At 43.1% G+C, this 19,410-nt stretch overlaps 1 protein-coding gene and 1 pseudogene across 1 annotated transcript; both read right to left on the reverse strand.

The window, feature by feature from the left end:
• Nucleotides 1–5,556: 5,556 nt before the first annotated feature.
• LOC123428988 (peroxidase 47-like) lies at nt 5,557–6,848 on the reverse strand. The gene has a single exon (XM_045113057.1). It carries the CDS (start codon nt 6,846–6,848, stop codon nt 5,724–5,726), a length of 1,125 nt encoding a protein of 374 aa, XP_044968992.1. The 3' UTR covers nt 5,557–5,723.
• Nucleotides 6,849–17,045: 10,197 nt separating this feature from the next.
• On the reverse strand, nt 17,046–18,723 carry LOC123431377 (annotated as a pseudogene).
• Nucleotides 18,724–19,410: the final 687 nt, after the last annotated feature.

The following is a 19,410-nucleotide window of genomic DNA, read 5'->3' on the forward strand; positions in this document are numbered from 1 at the left end:
TGTCTTCTTCCACCATATATATTGCATTGCTTGGTTATGTGCATGCATTACTTAGAGTAAGTACAATAGTAGAGCCGGCTGCCGACTGTAAGCTCATGCCATGTCACCTATAGCCCATCTTATAGCTAACATGTACAATAGTTGGTTAGAAGAGTATACTACTTATTTATTATATGGTCCACCTTTCATACTCACAAAGTGTCTAGGAGCACGTGCTAGAGCTGGCTCTTAGCTAAAAGCCCGCTTACCTTCTCTCTCCTCTTCTCTCTCCTCCAACTAAACAAAAATATACTACTTTATTCCTTATAGCCAGCTGACTCAGCTCTATTGTACTTGCTTTTAGTGGAGTCAGTAGTTCTCTAGACCAACTAGCTAGCTTGGTCGTCTTTAACAGATCAGAATATATATATATAATTTATATAATTTATTAGACTAATCTATCTATCTATTTGCAGCAGCAGCGCGACGGACATGTGCACATGCTTGCTTGAATGGTCCCAAGATAATATATATAGCTAGCTAGCTTAATTAATTAATGTCTTGGCGTGGATCTATAGGCCACATCGTCCATGACACCCTACTGATTAAGTAGTAGTATGTATGTTTGTTTGGTGTAGATCGATGCTAACCATTGACTGTTTAGCTAGCTAGGTTAACAATTGTTACCAGATCTGAGATTTGATTTTCACATCCGGAGGGCGATACCTACCTGCAGGGGTACCTCTAACACTAGCTAGCTAGCGCCCCCAACGTCCAAGGGGCCGGGTCTAACCCTAGCTACTCACTGTTTGGGTTAACAAGTTACCTGATCCCTAAGGGAAATATATAGTGCTATATATACCGTACGTCCAACTACTCCAAGAACTGGCTAAACATGCATGGGATTCTTATATACGTACAAGAACTAAGCGGATCGGAGTTGGCCAAGTATATATATGTCCATTGCAACTTAGGTTGGCTGTGCACGATTTGTCCAAGCATGGGCAGTCATTTCTTCTTCAAAGAGACATTAAAAAAGGTAGGTAAAAACTACAAGAGGTTACATTTCGTTAGCCAATCGGGTTTTATCCCAGTGTTCCTCGAGGAGTTGCATCTCCTCAACAACTTTAATAAACTCAAGGTGTCTCATGCATGCTTCATATTGTAACAACTTCATAAACTGAATTCACTTTTCCTCTGAATGTCATAAATGATAAACAATAACTCAATTTTTTTTCCTCTCAGCAAGCAATTGATCAAGCAAAAAGCAAAGAGGGAGCATGTGGGTTAATTAGATACAATCCAAACAGTGTGTAAAGCAATCGACCACAATAGGTATTTGGCCTTCAAATACGTCGCCAAGATGTTGATCCGCCTACACATGGCATAATTCTTTCTTTTTTCGATAAAGGACATTTCATTGAATAGATATATCGAGGTGATACAATCGCATCGAAAGAAAGCCCGACCTCTGCATAGCTTGATGCACACAACCAAAAAGTCCAAACTACCCGAAAATAAAATTCGCTTTACATCTAAGAAAATAAATCAAGTCCAACCTAAGGTGTGGCAGATCCTATCCGAAGATCACATCGCCATCCATGGGGGTAGAAAACTTCCCTGGCCGTACACTCCAGCCGTGTAGACGCCATCCTAAAAAGGTCCCTGTCACCCGGCCTCTACAGGATAGACCAAGTACAGATCCATTGTGTACATACATGAATAACCTGCATTGGAGATGAGATACATTTATTATTACAAATCACATCATTCCTGGTATAAATTTGAAGCTACTTGAACTATGGCCCAAATTGCCCGAGCGAACTTACACTCAAAAAAGAAGTGTTTAATAGACTCGTCATGTTGGCAAAAGACACATATCTTGTTACCATGCCATTTGTGTCGTGCCAGATTATCTCTAGTTAAGATAACTCCTCTATTTAAAAACCAGAGGAATATCTTCACTCTTAGAGGAATTTTGAGCTTCCACAATTTCATGTTATCTACCGGAACATCACAATGAACCATTGCATCATACATGGATTTGACTGAAAATTTTCCATTCTGATGCAAATTCCATTGAAAAATGTCCGATTCACCTGACAGCTGAATATCCTCCAAGCAAATGAGTAATTCATTCCATGCTGCCAGGCCAGGACCTAAAAGATCCCTACGGAAAGAAATATCAGGGTTTTCTTGTAACAAAACTTGTTTGATCATGACAAATTTATGTCTGACAATCCTATACAAGCTCGGGTATTGCACCATGAGTAGGTTGGTCATGAGCCAGGTGTCTTCCCAAATCGAACCTGAGAACCGTCCCTAACTGAGAAGGTTTCAAATTGGAAAAAGAATTGCTTGGCCTTCATCACGCCACACCAAAAATGTGAATCCCCGGGTTTCCAATGAACTTGAGAAATGGCTTTGGATCCCATATACTTGTTATGAATGATTTCCTGCCACACCCCATTCTCAATGAGTAGTTTGTAAACCTATTTGCTGAGAAGAGCAATGTTTTTAATCTCAAGGTCTTGAATTCCGAGTCCCCCTTGACTTTTAGGTCTACATAGTAGACTCCACCTAGCCAGACGATATTTCTTGGATTCATTATCACTCTGCTAAAAAAAATCTGGATCTAAAGTAATCGAGGCGCTGAAGAACCCCTTTTGGGAGGTGGAAGAATGACAACATGTATAAAACCATGTTGCTGAGAACAGAATTGATCAAGATCAATCGCCCCCCGTAAGACAATAGTTTGGCCTTCCAGCTGGCTAGTCATTTCTCAAGTCTCTCTTCCACATGCTTCCACTCAGCGATAGTTAAACGCCGATAGTGTATGGGAATACCCAGATATCGAATCGGGAACTGCCCGAGCTGGCATCCAAAAATCTCAGCATACTAAGGTGCTGATTCTGCAGCATCGCCAAAGCAAAAAAGTTCGCTCTTATGAAAATTAATTTTGAGACCAGAAAGTTCCTCAAAAGGACATCAAAGCAACTTGAGATTTCTTGATTTATCTAGATCATGATCCATGAAAAGTATAGTGTCATCCGCATATTGTAGAATAGATAGACCATCTTCTACCAAATGTGGAATGACACCTCTAACTTGACCGGCCAGCTTAGCCCGCTCAACAAGGATAGCTAGCATGTCGGCCACAATGTTAAATAAAATAGGGGATGCGGGGTCCCCTTGGCGAAGCCCCTTCCTTGTCTGAGAATAGTTACAAACATCATCGTTAACTTTGATGGCCACACTACCTCCAAAAACAAAGCTCTCGACCCAACGACACCATTTTGGCAAAAAAAAAAACCTTCACGCGTAAAGTTTACAACATGCAACAGAAAGGGTCACTTAACTTTATCATAGGCTTTTTCAAAATCTATTTTAAAGATGACTCCATTCAACTTTTTGTGGTGAAGCTCATGTACAGTTTCATGCAGCACGACAACTCTATCTAATATGTTGCGGCCCTGCATGAATGTTGTTTGAGTGGGTTTGACGACATGGTCAGCCACCCCGTTCAACCAATTAGTTGCGACCTTCGTAAAGATTTTAAAACTTACATTTAAAAGGCAAATTGGTCGATATTGTTGAATACGACTAGCCTCCTTAATCTTAGGCAACAGGATAATTTCCCCATAGTTTAAACGAGAAATGTCAAGGTCTTCGGTATGCAGTTGGTTAAACAACTGAACCAAGTCTGCCTTTATCACGTCCAAAAAACATTGATAAAACTCTGCCGGAAAGCCATCCGGTCCCGGAGCCTTGTTGTGTTCCATTTGGGACACCGCGGTTCGAATTTCGTCCTCAGAGAACGGAGAGGTTAATAATTCATTTTCCACTTCCAAAACTTGAGGAATGTCATGAGTAATAGACTCGTCCAACTGAAAAGTTGTTTCAGCTAAAGGTCCAAAAATCTCTTTATAATACTTCGTAATAAAATTTCTGAGTGGTGCATCCCCCTCGTATTCGGCCTTCCTCCTGGTCAAGAGCGAATATACGTTTCTTTCTATGTCTGCCATTGGCGAGCATTTGAAAGTATTTCGTCCAGGGGTGGACTACGACGAGGTGTTCGCCTCGGTTGCTCGGCTCGAGTCTGTGCGTCTACTCCTTGCGATCGCAGCTAAAGCTGGGTGGGAGGTGCATCACCAGGATGTCGAGTCTACGTTCCTGAACGGAGAATTGCAGGAGGAAGGAGAATTGCAGGAGGAAGTGTACGTCGCCCAGCCCCCTGGCTTCAAGCGCACTGGCGAGGAGGAGAAGGTGCTTCGGCTCTCCAAGGCTCTGTACGGGCTCTGCCAGGCACCAAGTTGGACGACACAGTGGTGTCCCTTGGGTTCTAGAGGAATCCGTCGGAGCATGCAGTGTACATGCGGTGCAACGGTGACTAGCGGTTGCTGCTGGGTGTCTACATCGACGACCTTATCGTCACCGGATCAAGCATGGAGGCCATCACATGCTTCAAGCAACAGATGCAGTACGTCTTCTCCATGAGGGACCTTGGACTGCTGAGCTACTACCTCGGCATCGAGCGATCACCCTTAAGCAGGCAAGCTACGCGGCCAAGATCATGGACAGGGGCGTACTGACAGGGTGCCACCTTGTGCACATCCCGATGGAACCACGTCTGAAGCTGAGCAAGAAGAGCACTAACCCTCTGACAGACAAGAAGCTTTACCACAGCATCGTCGTAAGCCTCCGGTATCTGGTGCACACAAGGCCGCACATCTCATTCGTGGTAGGCTTTGTCAGCAGGTTCATGGAAGCGCCCACGACAGAGCATTGGGCGGCAGTCAAGCACCTGGTGAGGTATGTGGCTGGTACTCTGAACTTCGGGTGCAGATACAAAAAGGGGGAGTTGGAACCGCAGCTGGTCGGCTACAGCGATGCGTATTTCGTCGGTGATGTTTGTGACAGAAAGAGCACGTCTCGCACGGTGTTCGTCTTCGGGGGGTGTGCGGTCAGTTGGCCGTCTCAGAAGCAGAAAATGGTTGCTCTCTCCTCGTGTGAAGCTGAGTACATGGCGACAACCACAGCCGCGTGCACGGCCGTCTCGTAAGGGGGAGAATGTCAGTCAGGTAACAGGTGCTCAAGTAAGGAGTTTCAGTTCCGATAGTCCGTCAGTTCGACTGTTCGTTCAGTTTCGTCAGTTATGTTCAGTTAGCAAATAAGCTGAGCTATGACTGAGCCGTAGTTTGTTAGGATCTTTCGTTTGCTTAGTCATAGACGTGGTATGTGTGATCTGCGGCGACAGAGTAGGAGTGCCAGGAGCACGCTCGCTCGAGGTCGTGGGATGGCACTATCTGGTAGCCTGAGCGATCTGGCAGTGCTTCCTTCACTGAATAAAAGGAACATAACAGAGAAAAGCTGGTAAGTTATTCGCAGCACAAACACCTCTCTCCATCCGTGCAGCTTGCTTGCTTTATAGGAGTATTCATGATGATGATGATGATGATTGAATCGGACAAGATAAGTGGAGAAATCAACTGCGATTCCATGAGCCTGCAGCTTGCTTGCTTCTGCTTGCTTGCATATTATTTTGAGAGAGCAGCAAGCCAGCAACTCTAGTACTAGATTCAAGCCTACTACAAATTAAAATGGTTTCAGAGTTGCACTGCAAATACAAATAAGTATCATAAGCTGCAGGTAGACGCTGCTGCCTCCCAGACCCAACATCGATCAATAACCTTAATTAGTTATTACTGTATTTTTCATGCTGTACCCTGCATGCACAGTTGAAATTAGTTGATCACCCTGCAGCTGATCCTCACGTTGCCGTCGGAGTTGAGATCCAGCTGACCCATCCTTCCCATGCCCTGCACGAACGCGTCGAAGAAGGCGTCCGGGCTGTCCGCGAACTGGTTCACATACATGGCCGTCTCCGGCGACCCGTTGAGCAGCGTCTGGTCGGACGTGAGCAGACCCCTCCTGGCCTGCAAGCCCTTGAAGTACTCGGCGTCGAAGGCGTTGCTGGTGGCGTCGAGCTTGGCTGTGGCCCCGTCGCCGCCCTTCTTGCACGTCTTCGCCAGCGATGCCGCCATCCAGGCGTCCATCGTGGGGTCCACCCTGTTGCCCAAGCCACTGAGCCGGTTCTTGAAGTTGGCGCAGTGGGCCTGGCCCAGCGTGTGGCCGCCGGAGAGCGCGACGAGCTCCGGCACCGTGAAGCCGTGGTCACGGACGAACACCTTGATGAGCTCGGACGCATTGAGCGTCGCGGCGGGGAGCGCGGAGGTGTCAGCGGCGCGGGAGACGTAACCGTCCTTGCGTCCCATGGGCACCATGTAGTAGAGGTCCCCGGCCATGTAGACGGAGTCCCGGGCGGCGAGGGCCAGCACGTCGGCGCAGGAGACGGTGCCGGGGCACTGCGCCTCCAGGGCGGCCTTGACGGCGTCGATGACCTCGAAGCCGCGCAAAGACTTGTTGGTGAGCGCGTCCTTCTCGGCGGTGCCGTGTGCCTTGGTGGAGTCGAGGAGCACGGAGGCGTCGCAGCCGCGGACGAAGCAGTCATGGAAGTGGAGCCGGAGCAGGGACGCGGCGAGGTTCGGGTCCTTTTCCAGCGCCTTGAAGACCACGCCGCGCACGATCTCGTCGGCGTGCGGGCACGTCATGGAGTAGTAATCCATGCTCAGACCGCCTCCCCAGTGATGACCACCGTCATCACTACTACGGCCATACCCGTATCCACCTCCGCCTCCCCAGTGATGACCACCGTACCCAACGCCACCACCACCGTCATCACTACCGCCATATTCATATCGACCTCCTCTGCCGTATCCTTGTGCCGCTGCGCCACGGGCGGCCGCCACGAGCAGCAGCACGGCGGCAGCTGCTGCACGAGTGGTGGCATGCTGCTGCTTGATGCCCATTTATTTATTGTGATACTCTTATATAGTTTTTGTTTGATCTGGATTTGGATGATGGTTCAAATTTGAAGGTGCCTGGATCAAGGTAGCTCCATGCATGCAGGACAGAAGGAAGCTGAATCCAATCGATTCGATCGTTTCGTTATATTTATAGACACGTGACGTGGATGTGGATGGAGAGAAGATGCATGGTGCTCTCAACTGAATCTGAATGAATGCGAACGTACGTCAGATAAGATGGCCCATGATTTGAATCCATATATTAATTCTGATATATCAACGTATGTAGATATATTTAGATGTGCGCGCACTCGGCGAGACCGGCCGGCTGCCACTATAACTCGGCTAGCTGCAATATTTTAGTTGGGGTATAGTAATATATATATATGGATTCTCATCTCATCTCATCGTTATGGATGAGGATGATCACCTAGCTAGCTAGCTAATGCTCCTTCTTCTCAACCCAATTAAGCTAGTGGACACTAAGTTTAACCGAGGGAAGTGACAATTAACTCAGCATGCATCTTCAAACATTTAAAGAAAATGCATCATACTGTCATAATGCAGGTATGCAAGCGTGCTATGATCGACATCATCATCACTACCTAGTGTGGCGTCGTCAACATCCAAGTTACCTAGTGGGTCACAAGCTCGCTAGCAGCCTACTACTCTCTCCATCTACTCCACGCATTGCATGCATGTGTTTACTCTTTACTACTCTCTTCGTTTCTAAATATATGTTTTTCTAATATTGTTTCACAAGACAATATATGAAACATGTACAATCTAGATTATGTCTATATATACATTCGTATGTAGTCTTCTAGTGCAATCGTTAAGAAGACTTATATTTAGAAACCGAAACAGTACTAGTCTACCTTTTCTAACACACCTTGTACACTCACCATTTTTATTTAGTCCGCATATTTACTCTGGCTAAAGTTAGACTTTATAAAGTATGACCAAGTTTAAAAAATAATACATGTATTTTAATTTTAAAAAGTATTCACTGATGAATCTAACGTATTGATTTGGTGTTGTATATGCTAATCTTTTTCTATACAAACTTGATAACATTTTGTAAAGTTTTACTTCTTAAAAATTTAATATGAGGAGTAAATAGAAACTGAGGTATTACTTTTTCATATGCACCTAAAAAAAGATTCGGTACACGTCGAACATTTTAAAATGCATGATGTGCATTTGTTTCAGAATACTTGTTTTAAACATTGTTTAAATACATGTTAACCATTTTGAAAATAAATGTTTATTATTTTTAGTTTCATGATTTTTTTTGATAAACTATGCAAACATATTTTAAATTATATATACATTTCGCAAAAGTGTCACATATGTTTAACTGAATTGTACCTAATTTTTTTATTTACGCGAGCATCTTTGTACATTGTATAAATAAATGTCAAGAACATTCTATTTTGAATGATTTGAACATTTTTTAAATATATAAGAATATTGTTTGAATTCTATCAATGTTTTTCGAAAGTTGTGCAAATGTCCTTTTAAAATTGTGTCAACATTTTATGGGAATGCTACACACGTTTTTCTAAAATTATATATGAGACTTTTATTTTCAAAAACATAAATAAAATTAATGACAAAATGTAGCATCACAAGGAACGAAAACTAACTGACCAGGCACACTACAACATCTTCTCTTGTAGGCGAGGCGGCCGTCTATGCTGGCTGCTAGAAGCAACGTATAGTCGCGCTCCTTTTGTGCTGGAGCTAAGCGAGATAGAATCTTCTCTCACTGAAGAAAAAACCGAATCAACGGCCCAGTAACGAATACTATAATTCATTCTTAAGATTCAAAAACTGTTCGTGCCTTAAAAAATTGTTCGCGCTTCCAAATTTGTCAGGATTTTTCACATTTTTTATTGGTTTCAAAATTTGTTATCAATATTAGAAAATGTTCGTGCCTTGAAAAATTGTTCGCGTTTCCAAATTTGTTATTCGTTTCAAAATTTGTTCTCAAAATTTAGAAAATGTTCGTGCCTTAAAAAATTGTCCGCACTTCCAAATTTGTTATTGGTTTCAAAATTTGTTCTCGAAATTTAGACAAATTTCGTGCCTTAAAAAATTGTTCGCGCTTTCAAATTTGTTTGGAATTTTTCAAATTTGTTATTGGTTTCAAAATTTGTTCTCAAGATTTAGAAAATCTTCGTGCCTTCAAAAATTGTTCGCGTTTCCAAATTTGTTATTGGTTTCAAAATTTGTTCTTAAAATTTACAAAATGTTCGTGCCTTAAAAAATTGTTCACGCTATCAAATTTGTTCAGGGTTTTTCAAAATTTGTTCTCAAGATTTAGAAAACGTTTGTTCTTTAAAAATTTGATCGCGCTTCCAAATTTGTTCGGGTTATTCAAAATTTTTGTCGGTTTCAAAAATTTATTCTCAAGATACAAAAAATGTTTGTGCTTTAAAAAAAATTTCCACTTCCAAATTTGTTCAGGACTTTTAAAAATTGGTCTTGGTTTCAAAATTAGGTCAAAAGATTAAAAAAAAGTTGGTGCTTCAAAATTTTGTTCACTCTTTCAAATTTGTTTGTGGTTTTTCAAAATTCTTCTCCATTTCAAAATTTAGGTCTCAAGATTCTAAAAAATGTCATGTTTTTAAAAAATTGTTCACGCTTCCAAATTTGTTCGGCGTTTTTCGAAATTTTTCTCCGTTTAAAAAATTTGTTCTCAAGATTCAGAAAATGTTTGTGCTTAAATTTTTTTTTGCACTTCCAAATTTGTTCAGGACTTTTAAAAATTGGTCTTGGTTTCAAAGTTTGGTCACAAGATTAAAAAAAAAGTGGGTGCTTCAAATTTTGTTCACTCTTTCAATTTTGTTCGTGCTGTTTCAAATTTTTTCTCCGTTTCAAAATTTTGTTCTCAAGATTCAAAAACTGTTCATGCTTTGGAAAGTTGTTCACGCTTCCAAATTTGTTCAGGATTTTTCAAAATTTGTTCTCAATATTCAAAAATGTTCGTTCTTTAAAATTTGTTCGTGCTTTCAAAATATTGCGATATTTTCAAAATTGTTATCTATTTCAAAATTCTATTCACAAGATTCAAAAAATGTCCATGCTTTAAAAAATTGTTCACATTTCCGAATTTGTTCACAATTTTCCAAATTGTTCTCCTTTTTAAAATTTGTTCTCAAGATTTTAAAAAATGTTCCGGATTTAAAAAGTTGTTCGTGCTTTAAGATTTCTTTCTGTTTGAAAAATTCATGTTTTAGAAATTAATAAAAATGAAAAATGAAGATAAAACAAACAAAAACGAAAAAAAGGAATGAAATAAGCAGAAAAGGAAATAACTGGTTGCAAATTTTTATAAGTAATCGCAGGATGTGCAGTGTTTAAGTTTTGTCACTGTAGTTCGTTTCCTAATATTTTTGGCAGCTGGCACCCGCATGCATTCCAGCGGGCTACTTCACACGCTCTTATCTTCGCCTGCTAGTTTGTTTTTCTTTTATTTTCGAAAAGAAGCTAGTGTTTTTTTTTTCTGTGGATGGTCTCCTAGGAAAAACAACTGCCAGTTTAATTTCAAGAAAATCATGAAAATTAAAACGTTTGCAGATTTCTAAAAATATTTCACAAATTTTGAAAAAGAAATGCAGATTTTTTAAAAAGTTCACGCATTTGAAGAACTGTTTCAAAATTTTTGGGTTTGAAAAAAAATATCATTTCAGCATGTCAGGTAACATGTTCATGGATTTGAAAAATGTTTCACATGTAGCTGATTTTTCTTGATATATCTTCAGGAAGTGCAGTGCTCACATGCACCTATTTTTTTTGTCATGGTCTAAGTTTGTGCTTGCTGTAAAAAATGATGAATGTTACTAATGAAGGTATTCAGAAATTCGTATGCAAGCACTAGGATTTTATTGTTGTTTGGGTTGATGCTGGTAGCATTTTTGCAAGTGGAAGAGAATATGAATGAAGCTGTTGCTATGGTATACCAAAAACTTCAGTCAAGGTCATACAATTGCATTTTAGGGGTATTGTAGATTTTACACCAGAGAACTCAGAAACATAAGCTCGAACAAAAGAACTGAGTGGCTTATTCTCATGGGGTTATTTTCACCCGCAACTTATCAAGGGCTTATTTCCACCGCAGCTTAGGCATAAGCCACTGATCAAAAGAGCTGGCCCATAACCAAGTCTTAGTCAACTGACATAGGCCCTGTTTGTGTGGACTTTTTCTTCTGCTTTTAAGTTTGTCCACTCTGGCAACAAAAAAGAGAGTCAAAAGAGCTCCTAAATAGGTGCATTTTGTTTCAGCTTTCGATTTATACCATCATATAACAATATTGATTCCTAACCCGAAAGTCGAAGAAAAAAATGCCCTATTAAGGAGCTTTTGTGGCTTTTTTGCTAAAACAAAAAGGCTGCAAAAACGGAAGCAAAAACCGCAAAACAAAAATGACCATCAAGTACGTAAGAAGAATTAAAAGAAGAAAAGAATTTTTCTGTATGAATCTGAATGGAAGATTAAAAAAAAATATAACATCGACTGGGAGATAATGAAATCTCAGTTGACTGAGCCTTAGCAAAATTGTTTTGTAAAATTTTGAAGTATGTTTTTGTATTTAACTATAGCAAAGGGTGCATATCTCACGTCGAGCTCACAAGAGCACTTTGGTGTTTAGACCACAGAAATGATAAAGAAGGGACAAACCAATGTACGTGTTGTTGTCAACTTTCTCCGTTCCTAAATACCTTTCATAGATTTTTATTATAAACTACATAAAAACAAAATAAATGAATCTATACTATAAATTATGTTGTATATAAAAATCTTTGATGGAATATTTAAAAAGTAGTATTACATTTAGCAACGAAGGAAAAGTACATAATTGAAGCAAAAAAAACGCCCCAAAGAATATAAAAATTGGAGCAAAAAAAACGCCCCAAAGAATATAAAAGTACATAATTGAAGCAAAAAAAAACGCCCCAAAGAATATAAGAATATCGACTTTGATGAACTCTTCCAGATGTACAATGCCGACGCCCTCGACAAATCGCTTATGAGTTGCTATTGTCTGTAAGTTTTTCAATTCGCTGTCTACATATAACTTGTTTAGTTATTTCAATTCATTGTCTACATATAACTTGTACTCTGTTATGCAGAATGAAGATTCTGGAATGTAAAAGTAGGAACATCCTAAATATTGGGTTTATTGACCCAAATAAAATACATATAGCATAGCGACGCTAACTGATAAACCCAAGGAGACGGAGGAAAACCTTCTAAGGTTTCTAACAGATCAAAATTTCTGTGACCACATACTGTTTCCATAAAACTTCAGGTGAGGGTCTTTACTCTGTTGTGTCCATTCACTTGTAAGTGTAATTGATAAGTTACTGACATATATATATACATGTGTAGCTTTCATTGGATTCTGTTGGACATTCAAATTGATAAGGGAAGAGTTGATGCCTTCGACCCATTATCGAGACCCTTGGAACAGTTCCAAAGCCTGCAGGACATGCTCCAAGGGTAATTTCAATCATTCTTGCGCTCTATCGGTATCTTTCGATGATTTTCTGATATATCAATTAATGAAAAACTTAGCAAATCATTTTCCTTGTCGGGCAGGGTTTGGAAGCGGTTCAAGTGCATGACTCCCGGTATCGAGCATGAGAAGCTGACCTTTAGAGCGGCTCAGGTAAGTAGTAGTATGATATACTTCTATTTTCAATACATTTATGATGCTAGATTATTATTTTGATTATATATATTCTATTCTCGTAAAGTGCGACCAGCAGCCACGGGGGACGCATCTATGCGGATACTATGTTTGCGAGACCATTCGCACGTTTACCTCTGAGCACAAGGATCACAGATACGACGTAAGCAATGAACATTCACACCTCTATTTTTACCCGTCATTCTTAGTTATCATGATTGATATTCATATTCATCTCCTCTTCTTATATAGTACACGGCCATGAGGGAGAAGGTCCTACCAGAGCAACGCGCGATTGCTGTTGCAGAGGAGCTTGCGACCTTTCTGAGGACGGAGGCTATAGATGACAAAGGACGATATAGTGTAGCTAGGGGCCATTATTGATGTTGGTCCATGTAATCGAATAGACGGGCTCTAGTCCCGATAATTCAGATCTCCATATAATTCTATATATATGCTCGCTTGTAAGATAAGTTAATCTTATATATATATATATGCATAAACATGTATATTTAGAATTATATGAAAACTAATTCCCGAACACCAAACGAGGCATCACGTTAATCTCCCGAACACCTAAACCCTAAAACCCTAAAACCCTAAAATAAACAAAATATGCAGAAACTCTTTAGTCCCGGTCCGTGTTAAGACCCGGGACTAAAGGGCCTGCCCCTGAGGACGCTCCGAGGCGCCCACGTGAAGCACCTTTGGTCCCGGCTTGGAACAGGGCCGGGACTAAAGGGCCTTTAGTCCCGCCCTTTGGTCCCGGTTGGTGAACCGGGACTAAAGCCCCTTACGAGCCGGGACTATAGGCCCCGTCCCCACTAGTGTATAGGCTCTCCAAGTGCTCTCGTCTTCTTGGTGACTGGCTGCTTGTTCATGTCCGTTAGGGAGGGGGGGGGGTGGTTGATCATCCGACTATAGGCAGTTAGTCGTGTGGCAGGTATCCTCCGTGATATCTCATGTCTTGGGTTGTAGCCTTATTAGGCCTGCGGAATAGCCCCTTGGCCCATTGCTGAGTGCAGTTTGGACCAAACTTGGCAGATGCATAAGTTTACCAAGATTGCAATGGAATGAACTCGGCAAAAGATAAGAACTCGACGCAATGCCAGATTCGAGTAGTGATCGATGTCAAGATGCAAGTACACACACCAACAATACATGTGCATTCCGCTCTACTTCAAGTTTTATTTGACATAGATAATGTATTTATGGCTTGTTTGATGTCCTCAAATTTTGCCAAAATTGGAAATTTATGAACAAATGGATATGGTATTATATAACCATGGTACATCATTGTATTATTGAAGTCATGCTATCAATTGAACATGTTTGTTGGTTCGAATGTGTTTCTCCCTATGGTTCTACGTGCCTTTAAATTTCAATGTAGGCACGCACCCGTCTCCGTGTTCTCGTTGTTCTGCTCCGTGTTAATTTCGAATGGTGTCTGTTTCCGTATTTTGTTTCTGGGCTTTATGTATTCTTTTCCACTTCTGCATTAGAATATAAAAAAATATGGTAGCACCTGGGTATCCATATATCCACAAGCCGATGTATACCGGCATGCCCGCATGAATGTACAAATACCTGAATACCCCCAAGCCGGAATGAATGTATACATACCTGAATACCCCCAAGCCGGAATGAATGTATACATACCTGAATACCCGCCAGCGGGCACGCATACATACATATCTGAATACCCACAAGCGGACACGTAGGCAACTATTGAATGTTTTTGATTGTACTAAAATTATACTATTTGCCAAATGTAACAGTACTCGACAAAGTCGTTGTACCTTTGCCGAGTGCAACGCCAGGCAGCGCATCTGAATTTTTTCACTTCATTTTGTCTAGTTATTCATTTTCCAAGTATGCAGTTTTCCACTCGGCAAATATATTTTCCACGTGATTCCATAGTGTCCATGAAAAAGAACTCCGCAAAGTTAACAATGCCAACATTTGCCAAATGTTGCACTCAGCAATGGCTTTGCCGAGTGCCTGGCATACATATAATTCTCCATGAGCTGTCCTTTTCCAACGAATGAGCAGTTATTAATTAAGGTAAAGATCTCACAACACATGACATAAGAATTTTATGATATAATTGTTTGGTAATTATTACATATTGTCACTTTTTAGTAGTACCTATACTCCATTTCAAAATCACACATTAATAAGAAATAAAATATTAGTTAGACCCAACTATTATGCTTCCTCCGTTTCAGTTTATAAGTCCGACACGCGTATCTAGATCGTTAATTTGACCAACTTAATAAGAGGCATATATTATAAAAAATATATCATTAGAAACTTTAGATGTTCTATTTTCTAATGATATAATTTTTATGTTAGATAATATAATTTATATAAGTTAAATTAACGACCTAGTTACACGCGCACGTCTTATAAACTGTGATGAAGGGAGTAGGTTGCAGGTCACATTTGATGACCAGTCATTAAATTGTCAACCTAACAATAAATATAATAAGAATTCGTTGTTATATATTACAATCACCTGTTAACAAGAAAATTAATTGAACTGCATATTTTTGGTTAACTATCACTATTAATGAGCAATTGTTAAGGAAACCATATGTTAACAAGTAACATCTGGACATTAAGAAGTCGTGTGTTGGTAGCTGTATTTTATAATCACCCATTAAAGTGTATGTTAGTTAGAAGGCAGAAATTATATTTTCAAACTTTTTTTGTTGGCCTTTTTTTTATTTAGTGACTTTTTATACTTATCGCCAAACTGAAGAATTGCACTTGTATAAAAAGAAGAAAAAAGCTTTCTCGCCTGCATGGTGCCCATGTCGCCTAGCTTAGGCGACACGGGCACGACTCGACCCCGACTGCCAGCAGCGTCCCTCACCGGCTCCTTGCCCTCGTCATCGCCAGTGGCCACTGTCGTGGGAGTGATCCTGACAATAGTATCATGGGTACGAACGAGGGGTGAAGCCTAGCTATGGCGTAGTGGTTGCACTCAGATGTACGAGTTCGGCCCCCACTCGGGACTGGTAACGACCCTACGTCTCGAGCCCAGAGGCTAGTGATTACTTACGGCGGCCAAGCACAACTCGCTGCTGATGGCGACCAAGCACAAGGTGGGCACCCCGGAGAGCTGCCGGCGGCGCATCGGGTCGCTTGGGATAAGAGGAAGGGGATGACCACGGGTTGGATCGAAATATTTTATTTCTAGATCCACTTACATAGGGACCGCGGATTGAATACATAAAATAGCAGGGGTGTTTGTGCAAAAACGACGACAAAGGACTTTCCGTTGAAGCAATAGCCGCTTTAGTATTATTAGGTAAAGGTTACAAGATAACTGCTATATTACAAGATAACTAACTAACCAGGTTATCATCACTAACTTATTTCTCTCAAGTTGAAATATAGCATCTTAACACGCGCGCAGTTGCACACATGACATGGTCGGGGGATGCGCCACCAACACGCGACCGCATCTTGGTGCCAGCTCTATTGGGAGAATGGCATCCCCATGACCTAGCAAAACATGAACCTACGACGACATGGATGATATTTGAACCTGGATAGGGTTGGAGTGCCACCCATGCATGTCAACCACAGGACGTCGCGCTTTGTTGTCGGTTGACCTCCACTACAACCTGACGTTCACGTATGGTAGACTACTGCACGCACGCGGTTGTCGCGCTTTGTTGTCGATTGACCTCCACTACAAACCTGACGTTCACGGCCGGTAGACTCCACGCACTGGGGGATACATGCATGGGTTCACCGAGGAGCCATAGTCGGTGTTGGTGGAGGAGGAGGCCCCGAAGAAGGCCATCAATCAAAGACTTCCCAATCGACGAGCTCGCCATTTGCACTGGTCGAATCGGCCGGAGTATATATAGGTCGTCGCGGCCGAGCCATAGCCGTGGCCACATGCGCTACGTATTAGTGGTAGTGGGTGGGCGCAAAGGTGCAGCAGGCGCCCGACAACAATATCTTGGTCGTTTCCATGGATATATATATCGACCTCAACGACGAAGCCAGTGATCGACGAGGGCCACTAGATCTTGGGTTTACTCATGTTTTTTAAATTTTTAGTTAGTGTACAAATGGACTTTTGGCGGTAATAATGTATGTACTTTTAATTAATTTAAAAATTGGTCGAAATCTAAAATGCATCACCGCTCGTTGAGCGCACCAATAGATAGGCGGACAAAAAAACAATCATGTAAGGGTCGACAAGCGTTGCCACAATAAAAGGAACCACCAAGTTATTATAGGACCAAACCAAAAAAGGTTACAAGCATGAGATTATTCAAGCTTTTTTGTTTTGTTTTGTTTGTTTGAGAATATATAGAAAGTAGTAATATTAATTAAGATGCATGTTACATATCGTTGGATCCGGTTTTTTGGGAACACAAGTAGCTAGATATCCGTTGGATAGAGCTTAATTATTTTGAAGGGAATGATTATGTGGGAGTAGTAGGTAGGTTAAATCCTTAATAATAGGGATATATAGGGAAGTAGTGGTAGCTAGTTGCGCGTGTATATTTGTGTGGCTTTCTCCTGTATGAGGTGAAATACGTTACGGACGTGGTGCATGTGTGTCATGGTGGCACCTATTGCCACACGGATGACGAACTTGTTGTCCACCACAGTGTGTACCATGAAGGCCCTCCCGCTGGCGTTCACCGCCTTGAGAAGCTTACGGTTCAAGGCGTCCACCACCGCAGCAGGATCGACGCCTTGAGAAGCTTACGGTTCAAGGCGTCCACCACCGCAGCAGGATCGACGCCTTGAGAAGCTTGCACTTGGCCATCTCCATAGCCACTTGGGCATGGTCGTGGTCGTGGTCGTGGTCGTGGTCGGAGGCGGAAGCACACCAGCGAGAATCTCCTCGGCGCCACCACCTCGAACCGCTCGTCGGCCTTGAACACCTGCTCCAACCACTTGGCCATCTCCACATGCCTCCTGATGTGCGCCCGTAGGCCCGCCGCGCCGTACCGCCGGAGAACGACCCACAGCTTGATGGCGCGGAATCGGCGTGCCAGGGCAATCTGCCAGTCCTTGTAGTCCACCACCGCCTCCCCTCCGCGTCGCAGCTGCTGACGTCGTTGAGGTACTCCGAGGTGAGCTGGGATGGGGTGGCCACCCAGAGACAGCAGCAGTCCATGTTGGTGAGGAACCACTTGTGCGGGTTCATGCTCACCGAGTCTGCCAGCTCCGCGCCCTCCATGTAACCCTGGAACTCGGGGCAGATGAGCGCGCTGCCGGCGTAGGCGGCGTCGACGTGGAGCCACATCCCGTAGCGCCGCGCCACCTCCCCGAGCTCACCCACCGGGTCGACCGCGCCCACGCCGGTGGTGCCCACCGTGGCGCACAGGTAGAGCGGCACGAGCCCGCTGGCGAGGTCCGCCTCCACCGCGTCCCGGACGCTCTCGGCGGTCAGGCCGTAGCTGGACGCGGCCGACGTCGGGATGACACGGAAGTTTGACGGCGGGATCCCTACAATCCTGGCCCCCTTCTGGAAGGTGGTGTGGCTCTGGTCCGAGGCGTACACCACCAGCTTCAGGATGGCTTCATGGGTCATGAGCCGTTTGAGCGCGCGGTCCCGTGCGGCGGCAAGGGTGCATACCACAGACTCGCATGTGCTTCCGTGCAGCACGCCGCCGCCGCCGCCGCTGCCTGAGAAGAGGAAGCGGTCCGGAAGGCACATGAGCTTGCCCATCCAGTCCAGCATGAGGCATTCAAGCTCGGTTGCCATAGGCGAGGCGGCCCATGTGAAAGGTACGACGTTGAGGCCGGCGCAGAGCATCTCGCCGACGAAGCCGGCAGTGCTGGCGTTGGCAGGGTAGTAGGCAAAGAAGTTGGGGCTCTGGAAGTGTGTGAGTCCAGGGAGGATGTGTTGCCCTACGTCCTCCAGGATTCCATCAATCGCCTCCCCGGTTTCGGGCGCCGCATCAGGTAAAACCCTACGGAGGCTGCCCGCCTCCGCTTCCGACTGCACAGGGTACCTCTCCACGTCGCCGTAGTAGCCGGCGAGGAAATCGATCACGGCGCGGGAATCGCCGGCGAATGTGTCGGGGTCCAGTGCATTAATAGTAATATTACTATCACAAAGTCGTGGAGGAGTCCTACAAGTACCGTTTTTCATGCTTATTCACTCCGGCCGTTGTACGTAAGTGATGGAGTGCCGATTATGTGATGGCAGCTGACAAACAAATCCTATGCATATATATATATATGTAGCCGCAACGTGCGCGGACCGCTCTTTTAATGGACTTCATCTCGGTCTTCCTAAATACCTACTCTAGTATGTATATGGACTATCTTTTAATGGACTACCTTGATGGTAACCACTGCACCGCCATGTCCACAGCCAATCCTATATACTACTCCTCCAGTATTAAAGGCATCAAGACTACTAGATGCTTACTATTAAATCCGTCTTCAAACTCCGACACCATTACAAACAACTAACTTCCAATCTCTCCATCTCTCTCTCTCTTTCTCCACTAAATAACCTTTGGTATTGCAAGCAATGATCTCTCCGCCTTCTACTGCTTTTAGACTTGGACACTTAGCCAACCCTTAGGCTATTGCCTTCCCACCTATTTACTCCCACACCACCTCCACTATTTCACTATTGTCACATGTCATGTAGGGTGGTTTGTTGTCTAACAGTAGCAGCCATCTTACCACAATAGCTTTGGTCTAGCTAGATGTTGTTTTCTCCTTGTTGTAGAATTTTGTCTCCAATGATGCACTTGATGAGCGGCTACTCACCTATGAAATATTGTTAATTATCCTCCCTGATCGCCTACTCGCTTATTTCCAACACTTTTTTAAAGGAAGATTACCTAGGCCTGTGCAGCATGATGATG

Source organism: Hordeum vulgare, chromosome 2H (genome assembly GCF_904849725.1).
Source record: "Hordeum vulgare subsp. vulgare chromosome 2H, MorexV3_pseudomolecules_assembly, whole genome shotgun sequence".
NCBI lineage: Eukaryota > Viridiplantae > Streptophyta > Magnoliopsida > Poales > Poaceae > Hordeum > Hordeum vulgare.